Here is a 19,311-nt window from a genome sequence, read left to right as displayed (position 1 = left end):
CAGTCTAAGGCTATAAGCTGTAAGAGTTACCTAAACTAGCTCTAACTAAAAGATCTATCATAAAGGAATGTTTTTAGCCTGCATTTAAATGTGGAGAGAGTGTCTGCCTCTCTGACCCATGGAGACAGTTGGTTCCACAGTAGTGGAACACAGTAGCTGAAGGCTCTACCTCCCAATGTGTTTTTAGAGATACTGGGAACCAATAGCAGACCTGCATTCTGGGGAGCGAAGTGTTCTACTGGGGCAATAAGAAACCCCTTCTAGTTATTGTAGATTTGAATTGTACCAGGGAGCTACACTCTTCTGGTTAATGACCTTCTTTTTCAGAGGGGCTACAGAATTAAGGGTCCCAAGAAGTGATGTTGCAGTGCTATCTACAAGAAGGTCTACCTGTGAGGGAGTGAAATTGGCATAGTGGTCCTCCATTGTGTTAATGTACAAAGAGGATTGATGTTGTTGTTGTACTGCAGTACAGTCATAGCATCATTTGGAAACATGACTGTCATCTCCAAGTAATTGTCAGCCTGGCCCAGAGCAAACGTTTAGCTTAACAGGTACATTTTTTGTCGATCCCTAGTACCTCGTTCCAGACAACATCACACAAGTTGTGAAAGACTGTGAGAGAATGTTATGATTGGTCTGATGGTCTGAGATGTATGAAAAGATGAAAGTAAACCATGTCAGGAGAGAGAAAAAGTGGGAGGATGTTTTAAAAGAAATGAGATGTTGCTTCTTTTAAGGTATCATGTGAAGCAATGTCTGTAATCTCATGGTGTTTTCCAAACAGAGCAGGTCTCAACCATACTCTTCAGTATTATTGGTAATATACACCCAACATTGCCTTACAAGCAAGCTGCAGCATCCAATCAATAACTTAGGGGGTATGTCAGCTGGTAAAAAGCATGAAGGCTGCTCTTGTGTATCTTCGCCCATGACTCCTCAGAGACTCATAATCCTCACTTCTTGAAGTAGAAATAAGAGTTTTGGGACAATGTGCTAGATGGCAGTCCAGAATGACTTCCCATTCAACCAAAGATTGAGGAGCCAGGAAATATTTAATAAGGGAATTGAAATGTACCCCTCTCCATGCATTCTGCGTGAGAGGTGCTAAGACACGAGTGAGGGAGATGTGGTAACAATTTAAGGAAAATGGGACGTACCTTATGGTAGTATAGTCTGTCATGTCACAGCAAGAATTTATGACTCCACAGTCACCTACTCTGACACAGGGACCATCTAAACAGTCAAAAATATTGCATGGTCTGAACCGGGTATTAGACACGTTCAACATTTTGTGAGAACATGAGTTTAAAGCATAGCGAATCCTAATGTCAAGGTTCTACTTCTGCAACATAGCCACAAACTGCTGGACAACAATGCATGATATTGGCCAGCTGGGGTATGCTGACTATCATACACTCTGCTTAGTCTTATGCTTAATTTCCAGTTTAAGCGAATTCCCCTAAAAGTATGCCCCTGTGTTACAAAAATTATACAGAATACATTATAACATTTGGGACAATATCCCAGAGTGTCTGTTCAAAAAATAGCCAATACCCCCCTAGCCAGATCCGAGTTTGAAACTGAAAAAATGAGACCCGGTAGTTATAAAAAGATCTGAAAGTGAAAAAGAGATCTGAAACCAAAGAACTAAAATTTGAAACTGCAAAAAAAAAATAAAAAAATAACGTGAATCTGAACACATAACATCTGCAACTGAAAAAAATTAAATATTGACCTCAAATATAGAAACATATATATGAAAGTGAAAATTGAAAATAGATAATTTATTCAAAAGAATTTCTAAACCACATTTAAACTGAAAGAAAACTTTCCTACACTTACTTTTAGTTAAAGTACAATGTTGTATTTTTCGAAGTTCAAAATCAAAATTCCAAATTTCAAATCTTTTTTTCAAACGAATTAAACTTTTGTCCATGATTTGGCTCCATATATTTACAGCTGCTTCAGAGGACTGTGGTGGGTAGCCTGTTATTCAAGACAGATTTGCCATATCTCGTGGGGAAGTGCTGAGTAGGGGTAAACCTTCTTTGAGCGGCTTTCTGTACAATTTTTAGAATTAGGTTTCAGTTAGACAAAATAAATCTCTATCATAATCTGATATTAAGTTATTTAGTAAAACAGCTTTAAATGACAGAAACCTAATATTTCAGAGTCCACATTTAATTCTCCTATTTGTTTGAACAGCGGTGCTGCTGGTTTTAATCTTAATTAGGTTTTTATGTAAAACTCCTCTTTTTGTATTTGGTGTACGGTACTTCATTTAGGCGGTCAAGGGACAGACACAGTCTCTATGGTTTTTGGGTGGATAGCTGTACTAGTAGAAGCACAGAGAGGCGTGTATGACTGTGACTCTGCCTCCTGGCCTCCACTGGGTTGTCATGGTTTAGTTTATTAAGAAACTCTTTGAGATCCCCAGATATGAGAGCTGCTCCATCCAAAGCGAGATGAGTGTGGCTAAACATGTCATCACTGGTCAGACTGGGGGTCCAGAGAAAACAAGAGTTTCTTGCAAATTTACACAGTGACTCAACATTAATTTTAGAGATCTCTGACTGTCATTAAAATAAAAATATACAATATATGTCAGTCCATATGACTGCTTTCTTCATTTCTATGTATCATCAATGGAATGCAACATCTTTGATATATACTGTATACATGAAAAATAAGACATCACTTTAAAACAACAGGTTAAATTTTAAATAAATATGTACTTTAAATTTCATGTTTGAATGACTCTGTGGTTCAAATTTCATGTCTGTGTTTACTATGCACATTCAGTAATTTGCTTTTCACATAAGGTGCACACACACACACACACACACACACATGCAGTCGTTTTGGGGACATTACATTGACTTACATTTCCTGGAAGCTTAACCACCAGCTAACCATAAGAACAATGATTACTTGCCTAATCCTAACCCTTACCCTAATATTTAATGATTTACATTGTGGGGACTTTCATTTTGTGGGGACTTTCATTTAGGTCCTCACAATGTGACTATGTAAACGGATTTTTGTCCCCACAACTGCAGGATACGCGTCCACACACACACACACACACACGCGAGCGCGCGGTCCCTGCAGTGAGAGACACTGCCCTCTTCTCCTTCAGACCAGTTAGAAATTCAAAACACAACCGCCCTGCAAAATCTCCCGTCCTGCACCGCGGCCTAGAAAAGCTTCTGACGGTTATTTTAATTTAACATAAAAAATAAATAAAAATCGCAGGAGCAATATTATTCAAAAGTAACGACGGGGATCAATTGTGCTGGTCGACAGGCACATTTTGATACAGGTGAAATATTGCTGCACGTGCGTTTGATTTTCTATTTATTTTTTTGTGTGTGTGACGGCTGTGTGGGGAGCGGAGGAGCAGAGCGGTTGGCGCCACTTTCAAATCTTCCACTGACACAGAATGAGAGTCCGGCTACAAATACATTTACACACCAATGTACTTATCATATTAACCGTATAACGAGGAATATCTTAACACAGTTTTTGTCCTGGACATTTCTTTCTTCGGAAGGTAAGCAGTTAATTCATTACATATTTTTACATTTTATCAGCGAGAAAGTTATGTTTTATTAATATTTATTATTAAGTCATTTACTTCGTGGCATAATGTGTTATAATGTTAGGGACAGAAAGCGAACTGCCTCAGAGTGAATTAAGTACTAGTCTAAAGTAAAGACGTTGTGTAGCCCTTCTGCTTAGTGGGCTCTAATGAACTGGTGTTTGAAACAAAGACTGCTTCGCATTACAAACAAAACGGCTCTTTTCTCGGAGAGCTGCTGTTTTATCCTATTCTGTGCCGAGGCAGGGCGGCTAAAAACACCAAAGATGTTTCTCGATATAAGCTAGATTTAACATTGGATGAATTGTTTTATATTTCTGTACAAAAGAGTGTTAAGAGATAAGCTGAGTGAGTTGAGGAAGCGGACGCCCCCCTCTCCTCCTGCACGCGCGCGCGCGCGCGTCACAGCCTCCTCCCCGCAGACCCCAGCCTCCTCCGGCCGCCAATCTCAACTAAATACGAAATCACAACTTTAACCGTTAGGAAAAAAAAAAGTGTTTTCAGACTTAACTTTGAAGCAAAAACCGGAGCGACCCGGCTTAGAAAACCTGCACGAAAAAAAAAATCAACCAAGACGAAGAAGTCGTCGGTTCGCTAGGAAATCTACTGAATCAGCAGTTTGTTGAAGGCTCGCCCAGTCTGTCATCCTGTAAGGTCACCCTTACATGGTTAGCAGACTTTAGATATTTTGAGTTTCTTTCACGGCTCTTCGGATGAAATGATACACTGGCTGCTATATAAGTTGATCATTTTAACCCATATTATAACAAGAAAGTACTTATTAGTATTATTATTATTAATCACTACATTATAAATGTCACTCAAGGGTTACAGTTGATTTTCAGTCAAATTTGGCCCAATAAAAGAGGTATTTTACTGAACGCTTAGGTGTCACAAACATGCTACATCATACAAAGAATGATGTGGATTTATGTAAGCGTAGCCTAATTTTCCAGCAAAATGTTAAAAAGTACAATTAGCTGGCATTTATTAAATCCTAACCCAATAACAATGCATAATAATGACTAGCCTTGCCATGTACAGTTGCAGAACTTGTAAAACAGCTGAAATTTTCCTGTATGGATTAAAGAGGAAAATATCAGTGCAACAATATGTGCCTGTTTGAGGGGACAAACAGATCCGTGAATACCTTGTGGAATCCACATGTGTCCTCCATCTCCTTTCTGCTCAGCAGGTTTTGGTCAATACTGGCTGTTAGCATCTAATGTGCAGATTAGGTTTTGGATAATCAGAACCAGAAGACTATAATAATGAGTGCTAGAAAAGTGCCACAATTTCAGCTCTGATCATATAAGGCCTCGTGTCTATGTTTAGAAAAAATTAATTATGAGTTTTAGTGTTAAGCATTGTTTGTGAATTATCTGCTGTGAGATGTAGTAGCCAACTGATTCTTGCCTATGTCCTATTATACGCATAAATGCAGTTAAATATGACTAAAACGGGTGCTTACATAAAAGTAAGTGAAATGTCATTTTATGGATTGTTTATCTTCATTGCCAGATACTGAAAGAAGCAAAAAAAAAAAAAACTTGTTGCATGTTGCGGTTGCCAAAAGTGATGCGCAGCTTAGAATGAGTGATAATCAATAATATATCAAATGTAGTTTACACGGAGGTCAGTCTGAAAAATAAAACAAAAAAAAACCCCAGAAACTCATCACTTCTAGCAAGCTGTGACTTGCAAATTTGTGAGATTTTTACTGGATCATCAGCTTATTTCCTGTCAACTGACTAACTGTTTTTTTTTTTTTTTTTAACTTATTTCAGTGCTGCAATCATCATACCCAAAAAGGTGAGTAGGCAGAAAGAGTATGCTATAATATAAATTAACAAGAACCGAGAGGACTCTGCCAGTTCTTAAGAATAATTGTATGGACTGAATGTGAGACTTGAGGATGTCGAAATTGAAATTTAACATTCAGATAATCCACAGATATGAAAATGCCTTTTTACACCACACCAAAATATTATTCAACGTCAATATGCCGCCAGTTTATCCACATTAGGGTGTAAAATGGTCGTCATTCTCAAAGCGTTAAAGAACTAATGTTTCCTTTCATATTATGGAATAAATCTTCAAAACTGAAACTACTGGTATTTGTATAATGATTTAAAATGGTTGGGGGGAAAAAAAAAAATTCCATCCCAATTTGCTGGGGTTGTGACACATTCAGATTGTTTTGTCTTAGCAACAGTCAAAAGCCAGTTTAACCTGATGATGTGTGAGCTTTTTTTTACTTGAAAATTTATTCAACAAGCCATAATTAAAAAATAATAATAATAATAAGTTTTTAAGGACTACAGCAGTTTAAATCAGCTTAAATCCTTTGTTTAATATTATAGCAGTATATTTATTAGATACTCGTACCCATGCCAGAAGTATACCTTTTTAGTTACTTTCTTTGAGTTAACACCTGATTTCTGTCAAAACCTAATTTCTTTTTCACCTGACGAACTTCTTAAATGCGTTTGTCTTTAATATTGTCTTGACACAAACAGGCATGCAAGAACTTCCCATAAATGCAACTATAAAATAAAACTAACTGCATTTTGACTTAATACAGGGACAAAAAATTATTGAACAATGAGGTTAACAAGCCCGAGAATTTGACCAGGATGTTCAGTTCAAACTTTTATGTTTGCGATTTGTAATTAGAACAAATGTGTGGTTAAAAATTCAGCTGGTGCTCAAAAGCCTTTGAGGCTCCACATAAGGCATTTTAGGAAACCATGTGCAGTGCTGGCCTGTTTTAATGCTGCGTCTGGCATTGTTGCGGCCCTGACATGATGAGATGGTCTGTACTCTGGGGTTCGTTATTAAACAGTCTTTAAGAGAGATCATTTCTAGTGGATGGAATTAGAGTAAAATCAGAATGCTGTATTTATAGACCTCCCTTGAAGCTTCATTATGGTGTTAAACTGACTAATGCTGGAGAATTCAGTCCATTATATGTGTGGTTTGAGGACCCCCCCCCCCGCCTCCAAAGTCTGAATTTAACCAACACTCTGAGGGCACAGCCTTGGTGGGGTTTTTTTTTGTTTGTTTTAAATGTGCACTATGTTTTGTGTGAGTGTGAGTGTGTGTGTACGGATGCATGCTTAACAGAGAAGGGGTGGGCCCAGGGCGTCTTCTTGGTAAAGCGATGTAGTTTTATAGCAGCACTTTCAGCAGACTGAGGGCCGGCCTCCTTCCCACCAACTCCCATTTCATAACCAAACGGCACGAGAAAATACAGGAGCATTAGTCGAACACTTAGCCCAGCCATAAGTGCGATTTACAGCATATTTCTGCATTAATGCCGGTTTGCCTGCGTTATCTGTTTAGCCCTTTCCTTCTGGTTCCCAGTGTATAAAAATCGGCACTCACTCTCCTCATGTTTTTTGCAGTTTGTTCGTGGTTTTTATTTTGCAGCTTCACCCGTAAAAGTAGACTACATAAAGCATTTGTATGAAAGCAAAAAGAGCTTCCTCTCAAAGCCACACTTTCTACATTTTATCTCCCTCCCTCTGCATCTCCACAGTCTTTTTCTTTTAGTCAGACAACCAAGCAGCCTGGCAGGCTTACAGTTCAGCACTCAGCGTGGCGCAGCAGCCCCCCCCCCCCCCCCCCTTCTCTCACAAATTATTTATTTATTTATTTTTTACTCACAAACATTAACCCCGTCAAGCCCTCTGTTCACACCTGTCTCACGTACACACACAGGAATGACGTGGGGTTTTTTTTCTTTTCTTTTTTTTTTAAATTTTTCGGCACCGGGAAAAAAAAAATGTTGATTTGAATTGTAGAAAGTGATGGCCAGGGAAAAAGGCTGCAGCCCTGTAGGTTTTTATGCCTACTGAGCCTCCTCGCTCTCTCAGTGTGCGTAGCTGGGGCTCCAGCGAGGCAGCAATGGAAGGAGGACTGGAACACACACTCACATAGCTAGGAGGTGAAGATGTGAAGGGCCAGGAAGGAAGGATGGGGTGAGGGGGAGGGTGGGTTTGGGGGGCTTACATTCAAGTTTTTATTATTATTATTATTATTATTGTTGTTGTTGTTATTATATTTGTGGGTGTGGGTGGGTGGGGTGTGTGCGTGTGTGTGTGTGTGGAGGGGAGGGGGGGGACAACCAGAGCTCCCCCTCCAAACACTCCCCTGCTTACTAGGAACAGAAGCAGGAGCAACTAGAAACCCCTACAGGCCTTTTTTTTTTTTTTTTTAACTCTCGCTCCCTGTCACTGTAGTAGACTAAGTATATTCCTATTGATATGTGTTTGTATGGAACGTGTGTGTGTGTGTGTGCCTGCCGTTTTTCCTTGTTTTCATTTTTATATGAATATCTTTGTCATCCTGCAGCTTAAACGCAGCACACGTGTGTTGTATGTGTCTTGTTACTTTCATTTTTTTTTTTTTTTTTTTTATTCAATTTTTCGAGGACTAGTCAGCACTGTAGACTTGGTTTGTGTCTGGTTCATGTCACTGGCCTTATGATGAGAAAATCCACACAAACTGAGGGGGGGGGGGGACTAGTGTTCAAAAACTACCAAATACTTAGTAGTAAGGGCTAGGAAATCCTTCCATCAGTTGGGTTATGATCTCAGCAGCAGACGGTAAGTGACTCTTTTTGTTTTTTCTCTGAAGTATTTCAAATGGCTTCTATTGCTGTGAATGGAGAGAGCAGCAGGCCACAGAGCTTTTCTCAGCTCTGCGTTGATTCTCTCTCTTCCTTTCCCTCCACCACAATTTTAGTTGTGCTCTTTTTTTTTCTCCTCTCTCCCTCACCCCCTCCTCTGTCCTCTCTCAATTCTGCTTTTTTTTTTTGTTTTGTTTTCGTTTGAATGAGACTCAGAGTTTATATCTGAGTCTAATGCACTTCTGTTGTTGCTCTCCTTATTAAAATGACCTCTTGTTTCAAATCCAGTCACCTTCCATGAGCACAGCTCTGTCTGATTGACTGTGTGGTCATATGGCCCTTTAAGGCTTCATGTGAGCAGTCATGGAGGCTCAGCTCACCTCAGTTCCACTTCATCGCAATTGTCTTAAATTTTGACCTCAGTTTTGAAATTCCAAATCTTTTATTTATTTATTTATTGACTAAGTGTCAAGTGTCTCGAGCACATAAAATCAGGAGTGGTGCTTACAGTCCATGATTCCTTCCTCTCTCCTGTGTATCTATCTATCTGTCTGTATCCATATATATATATATACATATATATATATATACACATATATATATATATATATATATATATATATATATTAATGTGATAATTGATAATCTTTGCATTGTGAGTGTAAGCTGAGTATATTTAGATTTGGAAATTTGGAAATGTTGCTTTGGGAATCTAGAATAGGCATTTTTCATTATTTTCCTACATTTTAAAGACCTGAAAATTAATTGAATAATCGAGAAAAATTCTGCTGATTAATTCTTGTCAGCAGTTGCAGCCCAATACAGCACAACTGCAAACACAAAGTTTGCAGTTGCTTTCTGTACATGATGATAAAATGATGAATTCATTAATGGATTGTAGATCAACAGAAAATAACAATCTACAAGCAATTTTGATAATCATTTGTCATTTTTCAAGTCATTTAGCAAGCAAAAAAATGTGAAACGTATCTTTGACTGTTGACTGAAACATACATTTGAAGACATACACCTGGGCTATGAAAATTATGAGGTGCATTTTTCACTATTTTCTGACACTTTGTAGAATTGATCAAGAAATAAACGGATGTTTTACCTCTAATGGTTAGCTTATCACTTCAAAGTAGCCTCGTCTGTTGCTTATAGTAGCGATGTCTGAGACAAATTTGTCAACCACATAAATACATAAATAAGACAAACATTAATGTTGCAGGAATTAGTCATTTAATCAATTGATCGATTTAATGAAAACTAGTTGCCAGCTATTTTGATAAGTGATTAATCATTTCAGTTATTTTAAAAGCAAAAATGTCGATTACTTGCTGGTTCCAGCTTCTAAAAAGTATGGATTTGCTGCTTTTTTTAATCATTATGATAGTAAATGAAGAGTCCTTGTGTTTTGGACTGTTGGACAAAGAAAACAATTTGAAGATGTCACCCGAGGCTCTGGGAAACTGTGATGAGAAAATTTGCACAATTTTTTGATATTTTATGGATAATAATGCATTTTTATACTATCACATAGAACAACAAGTAACCCGATAAAGAATTTTTGCCTATTTTTCCACCCTAGATGCCAAATTATGCACCATTCTACAACAGTTTTACCCTCATTCGCACCCCTACTGTATGTACCAGAGTTAAAATGAGTCCACTGTGCTCCCACATTGCTCTTTTGAGAACCTTCTTCATGATGCTTGATTGGAATCATAGTGGAATGGTGGAACATTCTGCTTACAAGGCTCATTCCTGGTTTGGATGTTCTTCTTTGGTTATATGGCATCAATATAGCTGCATTGGACATGGACATTCATTTTCTTGTTTTCTGTTGATTTTAATCCAAAATGGGATCTGGTGTCTACTGTTCACGCCTTCCCTCGCCATCTTTTTTGTCTTACAGCTCCACCTGTGGTATGTGTTACATTTTAACAGCAGAAACTGTATAGGCAGTAGGGTCCTATTAAGTCTCCAGTCTGAAGTATGATTATTTTACTTTAATTAAGGTTTTTTTTTTCTAATTTACATCAAATTAGTGCCTTGATTGGTACCTTGAAACCATAGCATGTTGTGGATCATGGCCCTTGACTTGACTTGACACATACAGTGAGATGTCAGGATGGATTTTTGTCAGGTGGAGATATCTTCATGTGTAGAGAAAGCTCTGTTAATAGCAAAAATGTGAAACTTGTGTTTTTCCAGCGTTTCTGCTCTTTATTTCTGCTGTTCTTGTGTCTCGGTTAGCAGGATTTTCACCTTTTTGAAACCTTCTGAGAATTTTTGTCATATTTAGAAATGTTTCATTTGTACAGTACATGTACACCTGCACTTTTGATTTGGTTTGATTTGTATTCATTTTGTGATATACAAAATGAACCTGAAAAAATACAGATGATGATGATCTACATCCGACGGTTTGTTACTTCCTAACTATTTAAACAGTGAGGGGGAAAGAAAGAACAGTTTTTTTAACATTATATATGTTAATGTTAATGTTGATAATTCATCAAGCAAATAAGCAATGTTTCATCACTGAAGTCCTTCCTCTTTTTTTCCTTCCTCTTCAAACATTTTATTTGTGTTAGATTTCCTTTACAAATGACTTTGATCTTCAGAATAACTAAATAAATTCTGTCATTTATGACAGATTGACTGAAGTGAGCTGTTAATAGAGAACCACTTATTTAAAGAAATGTATAACTATTGTGTTTGTAGTATACATTTATGTTACATTAAGGAATGTTTTACGTAAACTGAATAGATTGTGAATAGATTATGAAGTAATAGATGGCTAAGTGAACATGGGAAAATTAGATTTTTTTTTTAAATAACACATGAATCAAATGTTCCTGCTATGTCTTAAAGTGTTTAACTGTCCCCAGCCAGTCCACCTCCACCAGCCTGTGCTCATGGTCCAGGGTGCACTCTAGCAGCACATCATGTTTTGCAGATATGAGCTGAATGACTCCAAATCATTATGTGCTGCTACTGTGAGCCCTGGGACGCCCAGCAACACACTGGGAAGAGCTTCCATATGCTGTGCTGCAGTAACTCCCACGACTTCTTGTTGTTGTTTTTTTAATAGTCAGAGGTGACATATGTTCCATCAGCTTCATCTGCATCATTGTGTCCTCCTCGGTGTAGGCCTGCCTTCGAAACATGACGACTCTGAATTACATCAATGTTTGGTTTATTCTGCTCTAATGCTTTTATAGAAAAATTCAGTAGAAACAATATAAGAGCTTTTTATTCAATTGACACCACCATTTACTATGTTTGTGTGCATGTGTGTTTTAATAGTAGTTATGATGTCAGCTGTGTGTCAGTGAGCAAGTGTGAAAACTGGACAAACTAGTCAATCTGGGATCCTTTATGCACCACACGGTGACATTGTCCTGTTAATGCATTTAGCCTAACAAATGGCACATTCTGCCTATTCTGCTCAGGTCATTCACCTGTCCCCAGTTAATAGGATCTTTTTCTATCAATGAGAGTCGGTATTTTTGAAAGAGCAGACAGAATTTTAAGATGGATTACCTTTGCACTACCACGGAAATGAATTTGTGTTGTACATTTGTACTGAAAATGTGAAATTTTATGTGATTGGCTGATTTTGTCACAAAATAAGGACATTTTTTGTTTAGTAAACCTTTTAGTAAGTAAAATTACAAGCAATGGAAAAGATCCCTTTTTAGCTCACTAATAACTTACCATTCAGTGTAAATATCTTAACTGCTCTTCAGCACTGAAGTACGTGTTTCTTGATATTATTTGATTTTTCTTTGTGTGTGTGTATGTTGAGGTAGTGTGTCAGGCTATAGCAGCACATCATTACTGGTAGTTCTCCTCTCTGCATTGCCAGTATGATATGTGCTGCTCCTGTCAGACACACACTCCTTTATCTTCTTCCTTCTAACTTATGAAAACACACATTGACACTGTCATTTATTAAGTATTACTTAGAAATTCAACATCTTGGTATGTGAAGGCTGGTGTTTGGTTTATTAATAAACATAATTATGTTTGTTCATTAATAAAAGCCTTATAATTGAATGATTGTTACACACACATACATAATTCAGTAGTTAAATAGTTTACAAAATGTAGCAAGACTGTATTGAAGATGAAATACAATAATAGCATTTACATTGTTCAGACAAATATCCCTGTATTTCTTTTATTTATTTATTTATTTTTTGCTATCCAGGTGCATCAAAGGGGGAGCAAAAACAGAATTGCTGAGATTCTCTTCTGTGTTGTCTTTTTTTTTCTGACTTTTCTTGAAGAAACAAGGGAAGTGTGAATCTTAGAAGTTCTCACTGCATTATGTCTGTCTTCTAAGTTTAAGGATTTTCTACAAAGCAAAAATCAACAAGGAGGACAAGAGATGACGGAAAACTAAGGTAGTTTTGAAGGTACAAGGAATGTTACAACAAAAGAAAATGACTGGGACTATTTGAAGTCTGCCAGCATCTCACAGAGGTGTGATGTGGCGGACTGGATGGGAGTCCTGCTCGACACAACATGATACTACTGTAGTTAACAACAGTTTGTGTGGTCAGCATCATTTCCAAAGCAGTCCAGAGGAAGTGACAGGTCAACGGGAGAGCAGAGGAAGGTCACTGGGATTCATGATGAGACTCGAGTCCAGGTTCAGGTTATCTGTGGAAACATAAAAACAAAAACAACATTTGTACCATTCAAGGAATAGAAAACAAATATAGCAGGAAACAGCTATTTTCTATGTAAATATACAGGAGAATAGTGGTGTCCTGAATATGACAGTAATGTCACACTCTGCCCGTGTGTGTTCGAATCTCAGCTTCTGTTCTTTGTTTCGGTATCCGGGCTGGCCGTGCACCCATGTTAGTGCGTGTGAGCAATTCTGGAGGACAGCTGATTGGACACACTGATGACACCTCGGATTGAGAGTCAACAATCTCAATAGAATCTTTTCTCCAGAATCGCTTTCCTTCAAAGAAAAGTCTGGAGTTTTTCTAAATTTTTACTATCAACAAATTCCGTGAAAAGAGCAACAACGTGTTAATCCAACTGTCAACACTTCCTGACTTCCATTCCTGGTCTGGGCCTCTCAGCTCTGACACTGTCCTACTGAAGAATTAAAAAGACAGATTCGTTGCTGGTTTGATGAAATAGATGAAGAATGAATAGATGAAATTTGAAGAAAAAAATATTGTGACACAATGAACAGTGATTATGTTTTCCTTTAACATATGAAGTCGCTTGTCTAAGTGTAATAAATGATTTATACTGTGTGTTATACCAAAAGTTAGATCATGGGTAAAATTACGTCTTCAAGGCTTGTATAAAAGGACAATTTAAGCGACTATGTGCAATGTTTATGTGACCATGGCATCTTTCATATTATTAAGGTAACATTAGCTACACACACATCAGAATACATTTAAAGATTCCATATAAAAATTCCATATCAAAAATATTTTTAACAGAGCTGCTTTTGTCATTGTCAGTGCTACACATTGGTCCAACATTACATTAAATATGGACAAACAGCATCTGTTTCAATAGCATTTGATAGGACAGCGCTGAATATTAATATTAAAACACAAGCAGCTGTACAAAGACTTAAACAGGAAACTATCTGTACCTATTAGTCATTTACACACCAAAATATGTAAATATAAAATCCAGGTTTAAAAATACTCTGAATTCCCCTTTAAATCAGAAATTGATCACAGAATAAGTCAACAAGATCATGCCATAATTTCAATACTTTTGAGTACAGTTTTTTTAACAGTCTGTGAATTTTGGCTGGTATAAGTATCAAAAACAATATTAATGTTCTGTGTCAAGCCCTGCTCAAAATTCCTAATAAATCCCTCCGTGTGTTTTAGCCAGCTTTTAATGCTGTTCACCTTGATCAAAGTTGTTGAGCTTTTTGGAATTGGCTCCTTCACCCAGTCCCTCGATGTCCACAAGATCACTGTTGACATCTGAGTCATTCAGAGCGCTGAGGGTCACGTCTACACACACACACACACACACACATAGACATCCCCAGAAGCTGAAAATATGTAGTACTGTTTGTGGATATGTACTTAATTGTTGATGGCTTTGAATCTGTTGAGGTAAATTTGTAATATAGGGGAGTTAAGCAAGAATGCACAAAGTTGTGCTTTTCAATGTACTTGTGGAAATATTTTGAGCTTGAAGAAGATCAATTACTGATCGAAATACTGTACAGTAACAGTAATAAAAAATATTAAGGAAATAAAAAAAAAAAAGCCCAGTTGGGACAGGGAAGAGCTGACCATGTCCAGGGCTGTGCAACTTGTATTGGTAAATGGACTCTATAGCGCTTTTCTAATCATACTAACCACTCCAAGATGCTTTTACACCACTGTGACATTCACACACTGATGGCAGAGGCTATTATCCATCAGAAAGATATAATCTAAACAATCACACACCAAATGGACCAGCACTGAGAGCAATTTGTGGTTCAGCATCTTGCTCAAGGACACTTTAACCACCAACCTTCTGATAAGTGGACCACACTACCTTTTTTGCACTGATATCAACTGTTTCGTACAACAGCTGTTGAAGAAGTTGTTTGGATATGCTTAATCAATTCTCAATGACTAATTAATGACTCTCAGTATTTGTTTTGTGCTGTAATTATAGGACAGAAACTTCATCAGGTTGGATAATTGCAATATACACAATACAATACTGCTATGTAGTACAGATGTGTTTAGTTTTCCTGACTTACCTCCAGTCTTTTGTTTCTTCAGGGACAGCTGGCTCGATTGGGAAACCTGGAGTCCCGAGGCGACGACAACCTGAGCTGTGGGCACAGGGATAATAGCTGGAGTGCACTGTGTTGCCATGGCAACAGTCACTTTCTTGGTGACCTTCTTAGATACATCAGGGGAAGCAGGAAGAACTCCATCTTCATACAGCTTCCTCTTCACTGTGCTCTTTGTTGGACAACTGGAGGGCAGATGGGAACTAAACTGACTTTAGTATTTATATCAGGTTAACAGCAGCATCCACACAGGTTAAGATTCTTTAGAAATGTGTCAAGATGTACAGAGTGAATCACTCTCTAATCTTTGTAGCAAACTGGACTACACATATTCACAGATTCCCTACAGAGCACTACACAGCAAATATTCTTTGTGTTAAATCAACTCAGTCAGTCAGTTCCAACACTACGCTGGTGTTGATTTTGTCCCAGTCTTTGTAGCATTAATTTATCACTTCCTAAAGTGTTACTAAAACAACTCACATCCAGTGTTAAAATAACTCTATCCAGAGTTAAAAAATGAACTCTGTGTAACACTAGAGATAGAAATTCATGAGTGTGTCATGTGTTAGGAGAGGCATGACTTCATAACTGGGAGTTTAGTCCCAAACACCACCCTATGACACCAACTCTCTTACACAGTTGAGTTAAATCTGTCATTTCAATTTTATATTTTAACACTTTGGCTTAACACTGGAAAATTAACTGAGAATTTTGCTGTGTACTTGTACTGTAACATGAAACAAATGCTTTTACCACTGTCACCTGATTATAATGGTAATACTGTATGATTGATCCCTGTTCATTATGTGGAAATAAAATAAAACTCCAACTGAGCGATTTGCTTAATGAACTGCAGGACTTCTTTAACAAATCTTGTCCCAGCAAGCTCCAAAATATATCCACATACTTATAGTCGTAACAGGCACAGATAGTGTGGCAGTTACTAGAAATACACAAGTGGAGTGGATTTGCAAGGGGAGATGATTCACAAACACATTAAGTGTTATTCTGACAGACTTACTGACAGAGGAATTTAATCTCACATAAACCCACTGTCCATTTTTTTGTGGTCTGTATGGAACATCACCACACCTGCAAACCTTGCTGTTCATCTAGTGATTCATTAATGTATTTGAGTCTTTGTATGAGGGGTTACCCTGCAGGACTGGAGTCTGCCACTGGGTGAAGCTGCATGGTGAGCTCTCCGAGTTTGGTGAAAGCAGCTCCAGCTGCAGAAAAGATTTCACCAACCTGTGGAATAAACACTAGCATCAAATACGGGACTCTGCAATAGTGCCTGGTGCCAGTTTCGACTCCGACTGGTTGCAAAAACTTAAAAACTGATCAGACTCGAGAGAAAAAAAAACAAGGTTTAGACATAACCAACAACAATATATCAGTTGTTTAGAAGAATGTGTAGAAGTCTTTCCTCAAAGAACCAATGAAAGTCTCTGACTATATTGAATCCACCATCACTCCGGTGAACCTTAAATCCATGTTCTACGTTGCTCCCCCGTGCAGCGGCGGGAAACATACGGGGCCCGTGCGTTTGTGTACAATAACACTATTCAGACCGAGCTAAGTGGCGACAAACTAAATACATCTCACTGTCTCACATGTAAAAACGACTTACCTTTGTGGACGCTGAGGTCATTTTCTTGAATGATCTCCGCAGTCTTATAGACCATACAGTCAACAGCTAGGAATCAGTGATGCATTTAAGCGGATGGAACAAGATGCTAACACTGTAGCTAAGCAGCATTTGGTGCTGCTTGTGATGTAGCTAGCAGAGAAGCTAGAAATCTGCTCTTCTGCCGCTTTCAGTGTCGACTCCTGGAAAAGTCCAACATTTGAACATACCGCTGCATAGTGTTATTAAAGTTGTATCTCCGGCGAATTACATTACGACTGGGAACATAGAAATTCAGGTCATGCACTGAATACACCGAGAGGGCTGGTGCTGCATTCACAGTCTCCTCGTTTTCTCCATTTTTCTACAAAAGAAGGTACTAGCAGGCGGACGAAGCGTTTAAGTCGGAAGTCAGAGTATATTACATGGGCATGTCACATGTTTGCATTGCAATTATCATCAGTTACAGGTATATAAAGTTTCTAAGTGTAATTCTGGCTTCATTGAGCATCATTCTCAAGGGTCCTGGACAAAATGTATACAACTAACAAGGTAAATATAGATGAATGCCAGCTATATTAGTATATTTACATGACATTTTTGGCTAGTTCATCATCATGTGATGAAGTGAAATATTACATCTTGTAAAATACATGGAACTTACCCTTGTTCACAAGTGGTATTTAATATACCAGTATATATACTAGAGCTAATCACTTCTGGGCCTTGCAGACATTCTCAAGAGTCAAGAGTTTGTTTTTCCTGTTCTTCCCAGTCTGCTGAATGCAACATTGGCCCTTGAAGTGAAAGTCACGTGACCGACTACATCAAAGTCACGTGATTTATTTATGTTAAATATTTTGCTAAAACATCTCAAAGAGGCCACGTTGTTAATTTCTTACACCAACATTTGGTGGTTTGTAGTAGTTATAACAGTTTATGTAAACATTGTAACCACACATTGATTGCTTGGGTTTAATTTATATTAAATCTTCAAATCACATATACAATTTGGTATATTTAAATAAAACACTTTGGTAGGAAAATAATTTTATATTCAATTGCGTATTATAACTTTTGTCTAACAAGTCATCCTGAGTTACACACTCCAGTACAGTAGGTGGCGATATGCACCTTTCAAATTGTTTACAACACGCTGCCGCCCCCCAAGAGAACAAGAACAAGAAGAAGAAGAAGAAGAAGTAGAAGAAGGAAAAATAAGAAGAAGAGCTTTTTTTCCCCCCTCTTAAACCTACATTTCAAACATCCGGGAAACGCTGGTGTTCAGTCATCTGACGCAGTTTTGTGTTTAAAGTCCAGCTGTATCATTCCAGTATACTGTTAACTACGCTGCCTATACAGTATGTTGTTGTTAAATGTTACACTTTACAAAAGCCAGAGTTTGTTCACATTAAAGTAAGAAACAATTCCAATTCATAAAATAAAGGAATCAATAATTAAATAACCTGCTAACTGAATGTTTTCTATTAAGACTTGTCTGTGTTGTAAGGCAAAAGAAAATGTCTAAATAAAATTATAGAAGAGGTTTTAATCATTTTTAATGCTAGACTCAAATGTGTATAGTAACACTATAATATTGGGAGGGGGCTGTGGTTAGGCCGCCTTACTTCCAGTAAAGGGAAATCTTTTGGACAATGCAATGCTTCCAAACTGGGGGAAAACCCTGTTCTGTTCCGGCATGACTGTGTCCTGGTTGCACAAAGCAAAGTTGAACTCGACTGGCGCTCACAGAGCCCTGACCTCAAAACATACCTTTGGGATGAATTGGACTGGAGATTGTGAGCCAGGCCTTTTCATCCAACATCAGTACCTGAGCTCACAAATGCTCTACTGTATGAATGGGCAAAAAAAAAAAAATAAAAAAATCCCACAAAACACTCACACACACAAAAAAAATCTAGCGGAAAGCCTTCCCAGAAGAGTGGAAGCTGTTACAGTTGCATAGCGGTTTATGAATTTTGAACGCAATGTCATTAAAGTCAAGGGTCTTTAAGTAAATACATTTTGGATTCAATTTACTTAATAAAGCCTTAAGTCAATGTATAGCTTGAAGTGTGTTTCCCAATGATAAACTGCATTAATTAAACTAAATCTTAGTTCAGTATCTTGTGATTCAATATACAGTTAGGTTTAACACAGAAAAATCCATCAACCTTGCCATGTTGACTGTAGTACCCCTACTTGTCTTTCTGAAGCTATGCTGGGGATTTTCCTCACCACACATTCAGCAGTGTTGATTGAAGATGTGCCTCTGACCGATGAAGAGATCCATCAAGAGTGAGACCCTTACCTTTTCATTCCTGTTCTCTAGTTATACAGCTGTACTGACACGTAGATGTTGCATACATATGCTGTTTCCATAATGAAGTTTGTCAGCAACAAACCCTCCTCAGAGGGTCTACGCCCTGTACAACAAGATGGGCTTTAACTGCTTCATAGCAGCTGCTGTCTACGTTGTGTTTGGAGTCTTCTCCTGCTGCCAGATGAGGCTTAACAAGCAGAAGGTGAGTTTGTTCATTTGGCTTATTTGAATTTAATGTTATTGACCATTGCTAAAAGGGTTAGTCCACACTGGCGGAAGGAAGAGGATTGGTTCACCCAATGTCCAACATAGA

General features: G+C 37.9%; 2 protein-coding genes and 1 long non-coding RNA gene across 4 annotated transcripts; 2 read left to right on the top strand and 1 right to left on the bottom strand.

The window, feature by feature from the left end:
• Nucleotides 1-2,821: 2,821 nt before the first annotated feature.
• Nucleotides 2,822-5,750, top strand: LOC124054361. The gene is made up of 2 exons (XR_006842360.1): nt 2,822-3,556; nt 5,392-5,750. It is a non-coding gene; the product is annotated as an uncharacterized LOC124054361 (long non-coding RNA).
• A 6,481-nt stretch (nt 5,751-12,231) lies between these two features.
• Nucleotides 12,232-17,057, bottom strand: zgc:92664 (uncharacterized protein LOC436695 homolog). 2 transcript variants are annotated; one of them, XM_046380245.1, is made up of 5 exons: nt 16,679-17,057; nt 16,202-16,296; nt 15,007-15,245; nt 14,150-14,257; nt 12,232-12,914 (listed from the first exon to the last, which is right to left on the bottom strand). In XM_046380245.1, exons 1-5 carry the CDS (start codon nt 16,697-16,699, stop codon nt 12,850-12,852), a joined length of 528 nt encoding a protein of 175 aa, XP_046236201.1. In that variant the 5' UTR covers nt 16,700-17,057; the 3' UTR covers nt 12,232-12,849. The 2 variants fall into 2 exon arrangements, with proteins under 2 accessions (XP_046236201.1, XP_046236202.1); XM_046380246.1 differs by having other exon boundaries at nt 15,007-15,227.
• A 1,554-nt stretch (nt 17,058-18,611) lies between these two features.
• Nucleotides 18,612-19,275, top strand: rnaseka (ribonuclease, RNase K a). The gene is made up of 2 exons (XM_046380248.1): nt 18,612-18,973; nt 19,065-19,275. The coding sequence occupies exons 1-2, from the start codon at nt 18,894-18,896 to the stop codon at nt 19,225-19,227; spliced, it is 243 nt and encodes an 80-aa protein (XP_046236204.1). The 5' UTR covers nt 18,612-18,893; the 3' UTR covers nt 19,228-19,275.
• The last annotated feature ends 36 nt before the right edge of the window (nt 19,276-19,311 follow it).

The sequence above is a fragment of the Scatophagus argus genome, chromosome 23 (assembly GCF_020382885.2).
Source record: "Scatophagus argus isolate fScaArg1 chromosome 23, fScaArg1.pri, whole genome shotgun sequence".
NCBI classification, from domain to species: domain Eukaryota; kingdom Metazoa; phylum Chordata; class Actinopteri; family Scatophagidae; genus Scatophagus; species Scatophagus argus.
This window is presented reverse-complemented; position numbering and strand designations above follow the sequence as displayed.

Coding starts and splice junctions, on each gene's coding strand:
- zgc:92664 (XM_046380245.1), bottom strand. CDS start 16,699: ATGACCTCAGCGTCCACAAAG. Junction 16,297..16,678: donor TGACCTCAGCGTCCACAAAG/GTAAGTCGTTTT, acceptor TTTATTCCACAG/GTTGGTGAAATCTTTTCTGC. Junction 12,915..14,149: donor GCTCAACAACTTTGATCAAG/GTGAACAGCATT, acceptor ATGTTTCCACAG/ATAACCTGAACCTGGACTCG.
- rnaseka (XM_046380248.1), top strand. CDS start 18,894: ATGCTGGGGATTTTCCTCACCACACATTCAGCAGTGTTGATTGAAGAT. Junction 18,974..19,064: donor GATGAAGAGATCCATCAAGA/GTGAGACCCTTA, acceptor TCCATAATGAAG/TTTGTCAGCAACAAACCCTC.